An 18,746-nucleotide genomic window follows, 5' to 3' on the forward strand; every position below is an offset into this window, starting at 1 on the left:
ACATACTGTATGGCGTTAAGTCATGTGTATTTAGATTCTTTTACTGCGGGGACATGGTTCATTACACACAATAGCCACCACAGAGTATGTCCCTGCCAGTCAAAAGCGTGTAACAACACTTGCAGCGCGTCATGTTTATATTCTTGACACTAGGAACGTTCATTGTTTGTGCTGGTACGAGTATAAAAGTGAAAGTAAACCAATTAATTATATTTTGTTCCACGACCCATTTTGAGGGTTTACACTCATCTTCAGGTGTATTAGTGGATTGTATTACGGTTTGTTTGTCTGGTGCACTGAGTCGTCTGTTTTGAGTTTCATTTCACAGATATTCCAGCAAAAAGATATCCAAAGATCGTTATAAATATTCATTTACGTTGTTGAACGTCACACAAACAGCCAAGAGACTTAAAATGTATGTTACAGCGTACCTCAGGTTTCTTTTTGATGGAATACTTCAGAAATGAAGTTAAAAACAGACAACTGGTTACTTCCGGACGAATAAATAGAATTTTAATCCACTGATCCATTTGAATGTAAGAATGAAAGCCCACGAAATGCGTCGTTGACGAAAATAAAAGTGGTTACACAGATAATGATTTTAATTTTTGGTTTATGTAGTAACCAGTCGCAATTTACTAACTACAATGCAACATGAACGACATAAGGTGAAGTGAGTACGCTAATCTCTGTGCTCCCTGGCCTACTGCTAAAGCATCTCTACACTGCATAGAGCGATGAGAACCGCACGAGGTGGTCACATGTGCACTGGTCATTTATACGAGGGCGTGCTGAAGAGTAATGCCTCCGAATTTTGTATGTGAAGACTGTTAAAACTTTTTAAATAAAGCAAATTTTATTAACAGTCTACATATTCATTCTTCATGACTACAAATTTATTTCTCAATGTAGACACCTAGCGACGAACTCATTTCTTCCAAGGAGAAGCCAGTTCGTTGACACCGCCACTGTAGAATGTTTCACTCTATCGACGGAGTCGGAACCTCACCTCTGCACCGCTTCACCACTGTCAAAGTGAAATCCTAGATGGTGCTCTTTAAGTTTTCGAAACAGATCAAAATCGGGTGGGGCTATGTTGGGATTGTATGAAGGATGGCAATGAAACCAAAGCCTTGGGCAGCTGCAGATGCTGGGCTCGTGTATGGTCTCGCATTGTCATGCTGAAGGAGACGGTGCTCCATGTGTAGACGAACTCTTCGAATTCGAAACTCGATTACAGCACGCTGTTTCTCAGGCACCGACATGGTTACGGTACACACTGCCACGTTACCCATTACAGTTCGGAGCTCTCTAGCGACAGACGTCGGTAAATTATGTAGACACGAAGAATAAAGATGTGGAATGTTAATAATATTTAGTAACGTAAATGGTTCAAGAGCGTCCACATAAAAAATTTGGAGGTAGTACTTTTCAGCACGCCCTCCTAGTGATGTGACAGTGTGTCTGGCCAGATCTAGGGATGGGAAACAGTGCAGAATGTCACACAGAAAGAAACCAAGTCAGATGTTGTCATATATGAAGGCGAGATAACGTCTCCCAAAATAACGGTTCCAATTTATTGTCATGGATGCTACAACAGGTGCAGAATTAGTAATAACTCACTTAAAAGTGCAAGATTTCAACTACATAGTCGTCACAATTCTCTATGCACTTTTGACAATGATGAACGACAGCGCTAGTGATGACCTGAACCAGCTGGGGCGTGCAAATGTGTTACGGCTTTCGCGACAGCATCTGCATCCGTAAATGTTGGCCAAGTAGTCGGTATTTCATAGGCCCAAGGACATGAAAATTAGAAGGTCCTTAATCGCTACTGCACAGTGAATGTGGTAGGACAATGCAGCCAAATCTGACAATGAGCTCCGTTATCACAAAACTGTTGTGGTGCCTGGAATCATGGTATTGCAAACGGAATTTATCTTCTTCTCGGGCCTGACTTTCGACATTCCGGCTTTCAGACTAGTCAATGTCATCATGTACTGTTAGCAACTGACATTACTTTAGGCTCCAAGACCTCCAGAACAACAGCACACTAACCCAGAACATAGTGTGCATCATTTTCCCTATAGATCGCTCACTTCCCCTGCAACTTCACTGAAGAATTCAAACGTCGTTGTGGAAACGACAGTCTTCGTGGCAGAACTGATTTTATTCTTTCATTTATTCGTGAATTACGTTCCGCCTTAGTACAGTGTATCAGACCGGAGAGCGAATAACGGTGCCTCCAGAGTATTTTCCATGTGACAGACCATGTACAGGCCTCATCCTGCCGTACATCCAGTGGTGTATGCTACATAGACTTGCAAGGATTACACGTGTTACCCTAGTAGTACATGACGTGAGCACATACTTGCTTCGGTTTATTTTACTGTATGTGATGAAGGCAATCTATTTTTGCTGATCCCCCGATCACCCAGAAGCCATTTACCAACACTATACTGGTCAGTCTGAAGAATCTTTATACTAGGCGAAACGCGCGTCATGAATAAATAAAGAAATAAAATTAATTCTGCAAAAGAAGACTTGTTTCAATCACATTCTGCATACTAATTGCTGTACTAACATGCCATGAAGTGGAATCCTTTTGCCGAGCGGTCTGAGGCGCTGCAGTCATGGACTGTGCGGCTGATCCCGGCGGAGGTTCGAATCCTCCCTCGGGCATGTGTGTGTGTATGTTTGTTCTTAGGATAATTTAGGTTAAGTAGTGTGTAAGCTTAGGGATTGATGACCTTAGCATTTAAGTCCCATAAGATTTCACACACATTTGAACATTTTTTTTTGAAATCCTTTTAATTCACATGTCTTCAATCCATGGACTGTCCTTTGGATTCCGGCTCCTGTCAATGACATTACGTTTCATTACCTTCACTCTCGTATTGGTCCAGCATAGACCAGTAAGTTTCCGTTCGAAGACACTTTTGGACGTCCATATGGCCCGTCTCGCACACGTCGACACTCTGACGTACATACGAAGGCGGCCCTTGCAGGTCGAGACAAGGATGGGGATTTCAGCGTTGCCAGTTTCAAACGACAGTTGCGGTACCTGCATGGAGATTCTTGCTTGCTCTTTAAGAAAAAATATATATGCTGAAAATTGTGTTTCTCGCTTGCATATGTGCAATTTGTCGCCCACCGCCAACATCAGTCATCACATCTCGCAAGAAACGGACCAAAAAAATCACTAAATAATTCGCAACGGTCGTGTGTATTCATCGCACTGGTTACGACATTGACAGCAAAGCGCTGAAACCAATAGCGTATGCTCTATTTCCATTGGAGGATGCTCGACGTTAGATGCGCACAACGAGCCTAAACTCGACCACCGTAGTTCGTGATTCCGACTCTAACGATAACTAAGACTGTGTAACATCTTTTGTGTAAGACATTACAGCGAGTATCCTGTTGTGCACACAATTCCTTGGTAGTAGTCCACATATCATCCCACATGAGTCGATGGCAACACTGTTACTTACGTGAATGTCGTATGACAATCCTGGCTGGGATATCAAATAGGATGGCTTCAGCCGCCTGTCGAAAAAGACGTTCTTCCTACATGCATACTGCTCCATTTCCTTGCAGATATATGAGAACCACACTTTAAATGTATTTATAGGGTGTAGGTGAGTGTAAAGGATGCCTGTATAGTGTTCAGTTTTGGTTATATGATAATGACTGTGTCGTAAATGTATTTTTAGGGTGTAGGTGAGTGTAATGGACGCGTGTATAGTGTTACGTTGTGTTTTTTTTATTTTTTATTTACAAGTCAAGTTCTGTAGGACCAAATTGAGGAGCAAATCTCCAAGGTCATGGCACGTGTCAGTACATGAAATTACAACATAAAAGTAATAACAGATAAAAGTAAATGTTCATGCACCCGAAAAAAGTCAATCCATAAGTGTAAGTAAACGCTATCAGCAGTATAATAGGTTTCAGCTTAATTTTTCAAGGAACTCCTCGACAGAACAGAAGGAGTGACCCACGAGGAAACTCTTCAGTTTCGATTTGAAAGCGCGTGGATTACGCTAAGATTTTTGAATTGCATTCCCACTGCCTTGTTATTGTTGCAACAATAAGAATGCAGTGGGAATGCATTTACATCTGTTGGACGAATTTTATGAAAACAAACACTCGAAACTGACGTTTCACATAAGTCACATGCAACGAAAATCTGTAACGCAACCACCTGTGTGTGGCGTGTTTATAATTATGTATTATTTATATTTTAGGACAATTAATCTGTAAAAAACACACTACATGTCATAAAGAAAGCATGTAAACCGTCTGAGGATGAATCACAACGATTCGAAACCGATAACGGTACCCTTTGAATAAAGGAACTGAAAGTAAATTTGTGGCTGGTTGCTGTCCTAACACCGTCAACATTTGTCAACGGGATGGAAGGGAGAAGATTCAAAAATTGGTACTAAGCCAACATAAAATGGCCCGGGCCCTGAAAGTAAACACAAATTGACAACAGGTATCAGTTTCGGAATGACTTCTATTAAACCTCAAACCTCGTCGTTGCAATATTAATATTCTGAATTGGGACTTGTGGGGACAGTTATCAGCCTATGTGTTAGAATTTCAAAATAGTGATTGAAATTTAGATGATAAAATTAGTTCTACTCAAATGCATGTCTTTATTTTTGATATTTGCATGTAAACACATATTTAATGATACATCATATTACGGTCTGATTTCATTCACTTTGGGAAGATATGTTTATACGGTAATTGTACTTAAATAACAGAAATTAAAAAAGGAACAGCCGGATGGCGCTCAGTCCACGGTGAGTTGTCGGAAGGAACCCTCCAGACCGAAGAGGTCTGTCTGCGACTTGGGCTTGCCCGGCCGCTTCGACTCGTCCACGCAGAACTTCTCGTCCTCCCTGAAGTAGGCGGCGTGCGACTCGAGCCGCTTCTGGCACGCGGCTGCGGAGAAAGCAGGAAGCGTTAAGAGTGTGCGGCGCAGCTGGGTGGGCGGACAGGGACGGGAATTGGAGGGATGCTAGGAGAACAGTACCTGAGGAGCAGGACAGAAATTTTTTAGAATTTGAGCCCATTTTGACTATTTTTCGATCGTGACTGTCTCAAGGAATATGTAAAGGTTTTTTTAAATTACTGCTACCAGTCACAAATTTTGTCACCTGTTGTATTACTTATTTGTTTGGCGACATGTTTCGATGTAATACTTCATCTTCAGGCTAGATGGCATTACAAAAACAACTTTACAATAAGGCCATATTGACGTTACATAGTCTTTTCGTAAACGCTGTGGTCATCCTGCTCAATTTGTAATGTATTTTGTCTACCTACATCTGTAATACTATAAAAACACATCCAGAATATAAAAAACTGGCCTATTTTGCTTATTTTCACTCCATTATGTCATATGCTATCACATTTTGGGGTAACTCCACAAACAGAGAAAAATGTTTAGAGTACAGAAGCGTATAATAAGAGTAATGAGTAGTGTAAATCCAAGAACATCATGTCGAAACCTACTCAAAGAATTGGGCATATTAACCACAGCTTCTCAGTATGTTTATTCCTTAATGAAGTTTGTTGTAAATAATACATCTCTTTTTCCAACTAACTCCTTAGTACACAGTATCAATACTAGGAATAAGAATAATATACATGTTGTTGTTGTGGTCTTCAGTACAGAGACTGGTTTGATGCAGCTCTCCATGCTACTCTATCCTGTGCAAGCTTCTTCATCTCCCAGTACCTACTGCAACCTACTTCCTTCTGAATCTGCTTCTTGTATTCATCTCTCGGTCTCCCCCTACGATTTTTACCCTCCACGCTGCCCTCCAATACTAAATTGGTGATCCCTTGATGCCTCAGAACATGTCCTACCAACCGATACCTTCTTCTGGTCAAGTTGTGCCACAAACTTCTCTTCTCCCCAATCCTACTCAATACTTCCTCATTAGTTATGTGATCTACCCATCTAATCTTCATCATTCTTCTGTAGCACCACATTTCGAAAGCTTCTATTCTCTTCTTGTCCAAACTATTTACCGTCCATGTTTCACTTCCATACATGGCTACACTCCATACAAATACTTTCAGAAATGACTTCCTGACACTTAAATCTATAATCGATGTTAACAAATTTCTTTTCATCAGAAACGCTTTCCTTGCCATTGCCAGTCTACATTTTATATCCTCTCTACTTCGACCATCATCAGTTATTTTGGTCCTCAAATAGCAAAACTCCTTTACTACTTTAAATGTCTCATTTCCTAATCTAATACCCTCAAGATCACCCGACTCAATTCGACTACATTCCATTATCCTCGTTTTGCTTTTGTTGATGTTCATCTTATATCCTCCCTTCAAGACACCATCCATTCCATTCAACTGCTCTTCCAAGTCCTTTGCTGTCTCTGACAGAATTACAATGTCATCGGCGAACCTCAAACTTTTTATTTCTTCTCCATGAATTTTAATACCTACTCCGAATTTTTCTTTTGTTTCCTTCACTGCTTGCTCAATATACAGATTGAATAACATCGGGGAGAGGCTACAACCCTGTCTTACTCCCTTCCCAACCACTGCTTCCCTTTCATGTCCCTCGACTCCTATAACCGCCACCTGGTTTCTGTACAAATTGTAAATAGCCTTTCGCTCCCTGTATTTTACCCCTGCCACCTTTAGAATTTGAAAGAGAGTATTCCAGTCAACATTGTCAAAAACTTTCTCTAAGTCTACAAATGCTAGAAATGTAGGTTTCCCTTTCCTTAATCTTTCTTCTAAGATAAGTCGTAAGGTCAATATTGCCTCACTTGTTCCAGTATTTCTACGGAATCCGAACTGATCTTCCCCGAGGTCTGCTTCTACTAGTTTTTCCATTCGTCTGTAAAGAATTCGTGTTAGTATTTTGCAGCTGTGGCTTATTAAGCTGATTGTTCGGTAATTTTCAAATCTGTCAGCACCTGCTTTCTTTGGGATTGGAATTATTATATTCTTCTTGAAGTCTGAGGGTATTTCGCCTGTTTCATACATCTTGCTCAAAAGCTGGTAGAGTTTTGTCAGAACTGGCTCTCCCAAGGCCGTCAGTAGTTCCAATGGAATGTTGTCTACTCCGGGGGCCTTGTTTCGACTCAGGTCTTTCAGTGCTCTGCCAAACTCTTCACGCATTATCGTATCTCCCATTTCATCTTCATCTACATCCTCTTCCATTTCCATAATATTGTCCTCAAGTACATCGCCCTTGTATAGGCCCTCTATATACTCCTTCCACCTTTCCGCTTTCCCTTCTTTGCTTAGAACTGGGTTTCCATCTGAGCTCTTGATGTTCATACAAGTGGTTCTCTCATCTCCAAAGGTCTCTTTAATTTTCCTGTAGGCAGTATCTATCTTACCCCTAGTGAGATAAGCCTCTACATCCTTACATTTGTCCTCTAGCCATCCCTGCTTAGCCATTTTGCCCTTCCTGTCGATCTCATTTTTGAGACGTTTGTATTCCTTTTTGCCTGCTTCATTTACTGCATTTTTATATTTTCTCCTTTCATCAATTAAATTCAATATTTCTTCTGTTACCCAAGGATTTCTACAAGCCCTCGTCTTTTTACCTACTTGATCCTCTGCTGCCTTCACTACTTCATCCCTCAAAGCTACCCATTCTTCTTCTACTGTATTTCTTTCCCCCATTCCTGTCAATTGTTCCCTTATGCTCACCCTGAAACTCTGTACAACCTCTGGTTCTTTCAGTTTATCGAGGTCCCATCTCCTTAAATTCCCACCTCTTTGCAGTTTCTTCAGTTTTAATCTACAGCTCATAACCAATAGATTGTAGTCAGAGTCCACATCTGCCCCTGGAAATGTCTTACAATTTAAAACCTGGTTCCTAAATCTCTGTTTTACCATTATATAATCTATCTGATACCTTTTAGTATCTCCAGGGTTCTTCCATGTATACAACCTTCTATCATGATTCTTAAACCAAGTGTTAGCTATGATTAAGTTGTGCTCTGTGCAAAATTCTACCAGGCGGCTTCCTCTTTCATTTCTTAGCTTATCCAGGTCCCATCTCCTTAAATTCTCACCTTTTTGCAGTTTCTTCAGTTTTAATCTACAGCTCATAACCAATAGATTGTGGTCAGAGTCCACATCTGCCCCTGGAAATGTCTTACAATTTAAAACCTGGTTCCTAAATCTGTGTCTTACCATTATATAATCTATCTGATACCTTTTAGTGTCTCCAGGGTTCTTCCATGTATACAACCTTCTATCATGATTCTTAAACCAAGTGTTAGCTATGATTAAGTTGTGCTCTGTGCAAAATTCTACCAGGCGGCTTCCTCTTTCATTTCTTAGCTTATCCAGGTCCCATCTCCTTATATTCCCACCTTTTTGCAGTTTCTTCAGTTTTAATCTACAGCTCATAACCAATAGATTGTGGTCAGAGTCCACATCTGCCCCTGGAAATGTCTTACAATTTAAAACCTGGTTCCTAAATCTCTGTTTTACCATTATATAATCTATCTGATACCTTTTAGTATCTCCAGGGTTCTTCCATGTATACAACCTTCTATCATGATTCTTAAACCAAGTGTTAGCTATGATTAAGTTGTGCTCTGTGCAAAATTCTACCAGGCGGCTTCCTCTTTCATTTCTTAGCCCGAACCCATATTCATCTACTACGTTTCCTTCTCTCCCTTTTCCTACACTCGAATTCCAGTTACCCATGACTATTAAATTTTCGTCTCCCTTCACTATCTGAATAATTTCTTTTATTTCATCATACATTTCTTCAATTTCTTCGTCATCTGCAGAGCTAGTTGGCATATAAACTTGTGCTACTGTAGTAGGTGTGGGCTTCGTATCTATCTTGGCCACAATAATGCGTTCACTATGCTGTTTGTAGTAGCTTACCCGCATTCCTATTTTGCTATTCATTATTAAACCTACTCCTGCATTACCCCTATTTGACTTTGTATTTATAACCCTGTATTCGCCTGACCAGAAGTCTTGTTCCTCCTGCCACCGAATTTCTAATTCCCACTATATCTAAATTTAACCTATCCATTTCCCTTTTTAAATTTTCTAACCTACCTGCCCGATTAAGGGATCTGACATTCCACGCTCCGATTCGTAGAACGCCAGTTTTATTTCTCCTGATAACGACATCCTCTTGAGTAGTCCCCGCCCGGAGCTCCGAATGGGGGTTCAAATGGTTCAAATGGCTCTGAGCACTATGGGACTCAACTGCTGTGGTCATAAGTCCCCTAGAACTTAGAACTACTTAAACCTAACTAACCTAAGGACATCACACACAGCCATGCCCGAGGCAGGATTCGAACCTGCGACCGTAGCGGTCGTGCGGTTCCAGACTGTAGCGCCTGTAACTGCTCGGCCACTCCGGCCGGCCCGAATGGGGGACTATTTTACCTCCGGAATATTTTACCCAAGAGGACGCAATCATCATTTAATCATACGTAAAGCTGCATGCCCTCGGGAAAAATTACGGCCGTAGTTTCCCCTTGCTTTCAGCCGTTCGCAGTACCAGCACAGCAATGCCGTTTTGGTTATTGTTACAAGGCCAGATCAGTCAATCATCCAGACTGTTGCCCTTGCAACTACTGAAAAGGCTGCTGCCCCTGTTCAGAAACCACACGTTCGTCTGGCCTCTCAACAGATACCCCTCCGTTTTGGTTGTACCTACGGTACGGCTATCTGTATCGCTGTGGCACGCAAGCCTCCCCACCAACGGCAAGGCCCATGGTTCAATTGGGGGGGAGGGGATATTATACACATATAATATACATAAAGATTTAAAATCACTTACTCTTGCCCAGTAAGTAGTCTAGTATTCAGCAATGCAGATTTTCAATAAGTTACCAGCAAACATTAAGAGTTTAGTTTCAGACAAGGCACAATTTAAACATAATTTAAAAGAATTTTTGGTGGCGAACTCCTTCTATTCCATCCATGAGTTTCTCAACAAGTGCAGTAGACCATTTTAACGAAAATTATTATACTTTAATTTTTGACAATACTTGGTTGTGAATGATGGATGTATGGAAAGCAGATGTAAGTCTTAAGTCTGTAAATAGTGGAAGTTTAATTTTAAATCTTGTACATAATCTGACTGTTTTTAACTGAAGATCACTGAAATGAATAATTTACGTTAATTTTTAACAATACTTGGTTCTAATAGCCAAGAAACTAGCAAATGTCTGAATGATGGATTTAATGAAAGCGGATGTAAGTATTAAACCTGTAAATATTATAAATTTAAATTTAATTCATGTACATAATTTTACTGTTTACTGACTGAGGATCATCAAAATTAATGAAACTCAGGTTTTTCTAATTACATTTTTTGTAATGTGTTTATCTGACATGTTCCACACCCAGGTGGATTCCCTCTTTTATGAGTCTATGGAATGAATAATTAATCTGATTTAATCTATGACAGGTAAACATCTGGCACCACATAGATCGACAAATCGATAGTCAAATCGAAACCAGCTGTATTTCGACCGCCATCTTGTCCACTGCAGCACAGAACTGTTTGTAATCGTGTTTCCAAGTTACTGCTAAGTTACTGACAATTTGTGAACTGTGACCAGCAGAGCCACGGAAATGGAGGCATCCCAGCGCATCACAACGAGATTGCCTCGCCAGAAGAAAAAAGTGAGTGACCGTTACAAAACATTTTCGTGCAAACACCAGTCCAATTTACAAAGTTGCATCACCTCTTGCTAAGTTTTCTCTTCTTCCACAGGATGACCACAGCATTTACGAAAAGACTACGCAACATCAATATGGTTTTATTATAAAATTGTTTTTGTAATGCCATTTAGCCTGAAGATGAGGTATTACTTCGAAACATGTCGCTAAATAAATAAGTACTACAGTAGTTGACTAAGTTTGTGACTGGTACCGGTAATTTTAAAAAAAACCCTTACGGAAATTTTTTACTTGTTAGGGAAGCTGTCGGCGAAAATCTATATTGAGATTCTTAATTTTATTCATAATTTGGCAGTGCGGACGTGTCTATAATGAGTACATACATACATCAGTCACACATATTCGTCCTTAAATGTGTTGTAGTTTTTGTTCTTGCCTCTGCGGTCTTCAGTCACGAGACTGGTTTGATGCAGCTCTTGACACTAGTCTGTCCTGTGCAAGTCTCTTCATCTCTGTATAACTACTGCTACATACTTCCTTCTCGTTTTTGAATCTTGGTCTGCCTCTAAAATTTTTGCCCACGACTTTCTACATTACCAAATTGACGATACCTTGAATGCTCATGTTCTCAACGAATCCCTTCTTTTAACAAAGCTGTGCGACAAAATTCTTTTCTCTCCAGTTCGGTTCTGTACACGTTTATGGATTACCTGATGCACTCATCTGAACACAAGACTTCTTCTGTTGCGCCACTTTTCAAAAGCTTCTGTCCCCTTCTTGTCAGAACAACCGAGCGAAGAGGCGCAGTGGCTAGCACACACTGGCCTCACATTCGGGAGGATGACAGTTCAGATCCGTGTCCGGCCATTCCAGTTTATGTTTTCCGAGGTTTCCGTAAAGCGCCCCAGTCAAATGCCGGCGTGGTTTCTTCTAAAGAGCGTGGCCTGTTTCTTTCCTCATCCTTGAAACTATCCAAGCCTGTACTCCATCTCTAATGAACTCGATATCGGCGGTACGCTGAACCCTAATATTCGTTCCTCTCTAACTGATCTGAATCGACTATCGTCCACGTTTCATTACAGCACACGGTTAAATTCCTGTCAAATACCTTCCTGATACTTAAATGTATATTCGATGTCTTCAGTATTATTTTTTTGCCTCCCAGTCTCCATTTTACATCTATTCTACTTAGGTCATCGTCAATTATGTTGTTGCCAAACTAGCAGAACTTCTATACTACATCTGGGCTCTCAAATAAAATTAGAGCCACAATGGATAAATGGCACATTCATTTAAATAGTTTATGGTTATGACGCCTAGTATGAAAAAATAATAAGTAATACCTGAGATTTCATCGAATGTTCCAGCGTCTCCACCATACTCCTTTGGTAAAGAAGACTTCGGGAAGAAGTCCAGAAGCGTGTCTAAAGTCGTATGTAAGTGTATCTGCAACCAACAATACAGAATATTGTTACCCACAGTTTAATATACGTTCAAATATAATATACTTATCAACCCTCTCCAAGTTTCATATTCATTCAAATGTAACATGCTTATCAACCCTCTTCCACAACATAGCATAACAGTCAATTATATATGACACTAAGGCGTGATAATGGTTATTCAGTGAATATTTGCTCTGCCACACATCTCATAAAAAAAAAAAATTGTGACAAAGATTTTCGATAACTGAACCTTTCACAAGAAATGCAACAGAAAAGTATTTCTTTCTTGTAATTTTCGCCTACATATTTCGAACCTCTAATGTGTCCTCACAAAATGTTATGTTTTCGTATTAACGAGCACCCAACTGTCTAGACCTTTAGAGTCAAAAGTATACGAAAAGTAAACATTCCGACAATGCATATTTATTTACGCTACTGGCCATTAAAATTGCTACACCAAGAAGAATTGCAGATGATAAACAGGTATTCATTGGACAATTATTTTATACTAGAACTGACATGTGATTACATTTTCACGCAGTTTGGGTGCATAGATCCTGAGAAATCAGTACTCAGAACAACCACCTCTGATACGCCTGGGCATTGAGTCAAACACAGCTTGGATGGCGTGTACAGGTACAGCTGCCCATGCAGCTTCCACACGATACCACAGTTCATCAAGAGCAGTGACTGGCGTATTGTGACGAGCCGGTTGCTCCCCCACCATTGACCAGAAGTTTTCAATTGGTGAGAGATCTGGAGAATGTGCTGGCCAGGGCAGCAGTCGAACATTTTCTGTATTCAGAAAGGCCCGTACAGGACCTGCAACATACGGTCGTGCATTATCATGCTGAAATGTAGGGTTTCGCAGGGATCGAATGAAGGGCAGAGCCACGGGTTGTAACACATCGGAAGTGTAACGTCCACTGTTCAAAGTGCCGTCAATGCGAACAAGAGGTAACCGCGATGTGTAACCATTGGCACCCCATAGCATCACGCCGGGTGATACGCCAGTATGGTAATGACGAATACACGCTTCCAATTTGCGTTCACCGCGATGCCGCCAAACACAGATGCGACCATCATGATGCTGTAAACACAATCTGGATCATCCGAAAAAATGCCATTTTGCCATTCGTGGACCCAGGTTCGTCGTTGAGTACACCATCGCAAGCGCTCCTGTCTGTGATGCAGCGTCAAGGGTAACCACAGCCATGATCTCCGAGCTGATAGTCCAAGCTGCTGCAAACGTCGACGAACTGTTCGTGCAGATGGTTGTTGTCTTGCAGACGTCCCCATCTGTTGACTCAGGGATCAAGACGCGGCTGCACGATCCGTTACAGCCATGCGGATAAGATGCCTGTCATCTGGACTGCTAGTGATACGAGGCCGTTGGGATCCAGCACGGCGTTCCGTGTTACCCTCCTGAACCCACCGATTCCATATTCTGCTAACAGTCATTGGATCTCGACCAAGGCGAGCAGCAATGTCGCGATACGATAAACCACAATCGCGATTGGCTACAATCCGACCTTTATCAAAGTCGGAAACGTTATGTTACGCATTTCTCCTCCTTACACGAGACATTACAACAACGTTTCACCAGCAAGGCCGGTCAACTGCTGTTTATGTATGAGAAATCGGTTGGAAACTTTCCTCATGTCAGCTCGTAGTAGGTGTCGTCACCGGCTCCAACCTTGTGTGAATGCTCTGAAAAGCTGAATATTTGCATATCGCAGCATCTTCTTCCTGTCGGTTAAATTTCACGTCTGTAGCACGTCATCTTCGTGGTGTGGCATTTTTAATTTCCAATAGTGTATAAATTTTTCCTTGTTGTTAGGGGAGACTCATGCGAAAATTTTGTTGCACATTCACTTGTTGCAATACTCCGTCTTTTTTGAACCCACTTGTTATTAAGCTTCAGAAAATGTAAACAAGAGGTAAAAACACCCTACGTAAACTATCCGTCAATTTGGCAAAAAAATTCTGGTGGTAAGTTCCTATGGGTCCAAACTGCTACTTGGCTTCCACACTACTTAATCTAACTAAAACTAACTTACGCTAAGGACAACACGCATACCCATGTTCGAGGGAGGACTCAAACCTCTGACGGGGGTACCGCGCGAACCGTGGCAAGACACCCGAGACTACGCGGCTACCCCACGCGGCTAAAAATCATGGCTTTAACTTGTAAATATCAAAACGTAAAATGATATTGTGTGTATCACACAGTGAGGCGACAAAAGTCATGGGATAGGGATATGCACAAATAGAGATGGCGATAGTACCGTGTACACAAGGTGTAAAGGGCAGTGCATCGGCGGAGCTGTCATCTGTACTCAGGTGATTAATGTGAACCTTTCAGGCATTACCTTCCACCAGGGACAACGCATGGGCCGTCGGCCTTCACTTAAGGATCCAGAGCAGCGGTGTTTGCGCAGAGTTGTCAGTGCTAACAGACAAGCAACACTGCGTGAAATAACCGCAGAAATCAATGTGGGAAGTATGACGAATGTATCCGTCAGGACCATGTGCAAAATTCGGCCTTAGTGGACTATGGCAGCAGACGACCAACGCGAGTGCCTTTGCTAACAGCACGACTTCGCCTGCAGCGCCTCTCCTGGGTTCGTGACCATATCGTTTGGACCCTAGACGACTGCAAACCGTGGCCTGGTCAGATGAGTCCCGATTCCAGTTGGTAAGAGCTGACGGTGGGGTTCGAATGTGGCGCAGACCCCACTTAGCTGTCGACCGAAATTTCCAATAAGACGTTGCGCAAGCTGGGGTTCGCTGCTTTACTACGAGTGAATCTATGTGAAGATTCCATTTCACGGCGAATCGACGAAGCTGGGACTCAGAATCTCGCTGGAAGTCCCCTGCAGCAATATTGAGCCATGTTGCCTGTATAGCCGTCCATAATTGCGGAAATGTTGCTGGTGCAGGATTTTGTGGACGAATTGAACTCTGGATTATGTCGCATAAATGGTCAATGGGTGGCCAAATCATTCGCTTGAACTGATCAGAATGTTATTGAAACCAGCCGGCGAACAATTGTGGACCACTGACATGGCGCAATGTTCTCCATGTAGCCGAATACGACCATTTCCAGTCAATGATCAATTCAGCTGGACCATAGGATCCAGTCCATCCCAAGTAAACACTGCCCACATAATTATGGAGCCACCATCAGTTTGCGCAGTGCTTTCTTGATAATATTTTGACTAAAGTTCAGTCTTGATCACTCATGTATGTTTTAATGATATAGGTAACCGGTTTCGGTTCTTTCTACAGAACCATCATCAGACCCATGGCTCCCTTAGGATGGTAGGCGGAGCTCTCCTCGCTGCTACGCGTTGACTGCGTAGCAGCGAGGAGAGCTCCGCCTACCCTCCTAAGGGAGCCATGGGTCTGGGATGGTTCTGTAGAAAGAACCGAAACCGGTTACCTATACCATTAAAACATACATGAGTGATCAAGACTGAACTTTAGTCAAAATATAACAATTAATTGATCACTGCTTTCCAAAAAATGTTAACCAAAACTTTGTTGATAACTTGGGTCTATGGGTTTGTGGGCTCCGTGCCACATTCGAACTCTGCCATCAGCGCTTACTAACTGAAATCGGGAGTCATCTGACCATGCCACGGCTTCCCAGTCGGCTAGGGTCAACCGATATGATCTCGAACCCAGGAGACGTGCTGCAGATGATTAGCAAAGGCACTCGCGTTGGTCGTCTGCCACCATAGCCCATTAACGCGAATTTCGCGGACTGTCCTGAAGCATACGTTCGTCGTACATCCCACATTCATTTCTGTGGTTATTTCATGCAGTACTTCTTGTCTATTATCACTGATAACTCTACGCCAACATCTCTGCTCTAGGTCGTTAAGTTAAGCTGTCAGACACTGCTTTATCCGTGCTGAAAGGTAATGCCTGAAATTTGGTATTCTCTTGACACTGTGGATCTCGGAATATTGAATTCCCTATTGATTTGCGAAATGGGATGTCCCATGAGTCTAGTTCGAACAACCGTTCCGGGTTCAAAGTCTGTTAGTCCCTGTCGTGTGGCCATAATCACGTCAGAAATTTTTTCTAATCAACCATATGAGTACAAATGACATATCTGCCAATGCACCGCTATTTTTTGCCTTGTATACGCAATACTACCGCCATTTGTTTACGCACATAACGCTATCCTATGCCTTTCATCACCTCAGTGTAACTTCACAAAATAAATACAACTAGACGACTACAGCAACAATTTAATATCCTTATTTTCAGTCCATTCAAGATTGCGTCAATCCCTTAAAAAAATTATATTTTCTGAGAAAGCTAGTCTGCTACAGCTTAGATTGGAGTAACTTCATGGATCTTTGAACCGAATCTGTTTTGTAAATGAAAAGAGCCTTTTATTGCTGCACTTTATTTTATTTCTCCCAGATACGTTTCGTATTTTTAGCTTTAAGGCATCTTCAGTGGGATCTATAATGATACAGTTTTATTTTGATATGTGTTATTTGTAGATTATAAAACAGTTCACTCTCGTTTTCTTTGTAGATAAGTGATTAGTTACAGTTCTTCGACTTTTTGGTTGGCATCTGCGTTTCCTGTCATCTGGTTATATGCTGGATGTCACACCACAACTTCATTCATGAATGATAAGCAAGTTTATATCTTTCAGATTCGGAACATAAAACGTGATTATGTTTCGTAAATGAAGTTGTAGTGCGACCTCCAGCATGTGACCAACGGAGAGGAAACGCCGATGCCGATCAGGAAGTCGGAGAACTGTAAGGAATCACTTATTCACACATAAAACGAGAGGTGAACTGCTTTATAACCTACAAATAACACATATAAAGAAAACCTATCATTCCAGATCCCACTGAAAATGTCTTAAAGCAAAAAGGCGAAACATGTCTGGGAGAAATAAAAAACAGTGCTCTTAGTGTGTAGAAAGTTCTAAGTTCCTAACCGAAAAATGGTTACAGTGATATGTATACTATTTGAGCAATAATCAGGAGATGGATCAGAATGTTATGGACGAAAATAACCAATAGATCACTTGTCACTGACTTTCCCGCTGATTTGAAATGCCCCAAAAACAACAAAGTCTGCTTTAAAAGGTAACTGTGTCGTGTCGTCGACCCCTCGTTATAGATGGGGGACACAAAATGATACGTGGAAAACGAGTCGAAGTTAAAAGAATGATGTAGTAAGGTAAAAGATAACGACACAATACATTTTATTTAGTCCTGTGATGAGAAAATTAATCTGCGGGCTTCTGGGATTAGAATAATAATAGAGATGTTACGCAGGCGTACAAATAAGGGGAAATAAATGCTTTGACTAGACAACATGCGTTTCATTCCTGTTTCGAACACCGTACAAAAAGGAAATGTGAGCGTATTCAACCTACATCTCATAAACATACAGGACTAATTTGGAACTGTTCTGTCGGAAAAGTACTTAATTTTTCTGTACGTCAAACCAATGCATTCAAACGAAAATCAGATTTGTGTGAGCTGTATACGTTGGTACGAGTACGGTTGTAATTTAAGAGAAAATTAATATGGTAAGCGAGTTAAAGAACTACCCATAATCACATTAGCGGGATTAGTGCCCCTTCTATATGAGTTGTGTTTCTGCTCTTTGCGTCAGAGTACTGCGAGTCCCAAATGCAAATTTACGAACTGGTAGACGAAGACGAAGTATATAAAAACGAAGGTCCACGAGCGTTTGACGTCACGGAGGGAAACAGCAGCCCAAGGACAGATAGGCTATGAAGCGGTCACAGGCAGCAGAGAAGTTAAGGCTACTGAAGGCAGTATCGCTGAGCATATACAGTCAAAATCTGTTTTAATCACGGTAAGATTAACAACTAATGAATTTCAGAGCGGGAGACGGAATTACTCATTAAATGTTTTGGTGTAGTCTCTCATAATATCATAATAGTTTGAGTTATTGCATTCCTCTTTTCGAGGAAACGTTCTAAAAGAGTTATATAAGGGATTCGACAGGATCAGAGGCATGCGTACAGAGAGTGTTGGAGGTATGTCCTTGAGAGTCACCATACAGCGTCACCGAACATCACAGCACCCCCAATATTTTCTGTTTTCTACATTCCACAGAGTCTCGAACCCTGTGGGCTAGTAACGAATACAGAGAGAATATCCGAGGCATTATGGATTCTCTTGATGCAAACTAGATTTGGAATTAAGCAACAACACACTTACTTTTCGGTTACGTTCTTGAAATTCGTATAAAAGTGGCTTTTCTTTTTTCCTCAGCCATAAAGCACACAAAGCTGTATTCCACTTAAAAATGGCTTAAGGCCGAAACAGCATTCACGAAGTTCATAAATAATTTCTTAAATGAGAGTGGGCTCTCATTAGTAGCCGTAACGCAGATGATAAGAGATTGAAATGAGTAGTTGTAGAATTCACTGACTATGCTTTGCGTAGTTGCTTTGGAGAGCCAGCCGCATCTCCTGCAGTTTCCGTATTAAATGTATGTCGAACTTACTACCATTTCCAACATTCCCTGTGGACATAAATTCGAAACGCAAATGCCGCACTTCTATGTGCTGCCGACGAGCACTTTTGAAAAGCGTCGTAAGTCTGAAAGATGTTC

The 18,746-nt window shown here is 41.4% G+C and overlaps 1 protein-coding gene across 2 annotated transcripts in view; it reads right to left on the minus strand.

The window, feature by feature from the left end:
- Positions 1 to 4,641: 4,641 nt before the first annotated feature.
- The window catches only part of LOC126100426 (alpha-tocopherol transfer protein-like), a 169,193-nt gene continuing 155,088 nt past the window's right edge, over positions 4,642 to 18,746 (minus strand). For both annotated transcript variants that reach the window (XM_049911030.1, XM_049911031.1), the window contains exons 6-7: positions 12,012 to 12,114; positions 4,642 to 4,953 (exon numbers count right to left, since the gene is read on the minus strand). In XM_049911030.1, coding sequence (XP_049766987.1) covers positions 4,802 to 4,953; positions 12,012 to 12,114 — 255 coding nt within the window. In that variant the 3' untranslated portion in view covers positions 4,642 to 4,801. The remainder of the gene's footprint in view (positions 4,954 to 12,011; positions 12,115 to 18,746) is intronic.

The sequence above is a fragment of the Schistocerca cancellata genome, chromosome 9 (genome assembly GCF_023864275.1).
Source record: "Schistocerca cancellata isolate TAMUIC-IGC-003103 chromosome 9, iqSchCanc2.1, whole genome shotgun sequence".
NCBI classification, from domain to species: Eukaryota; Metazoa; Arthropoda; class Insecta; order Orthoptera; family Acrididae; genus Schistocerca; species Schistocerca cancellata.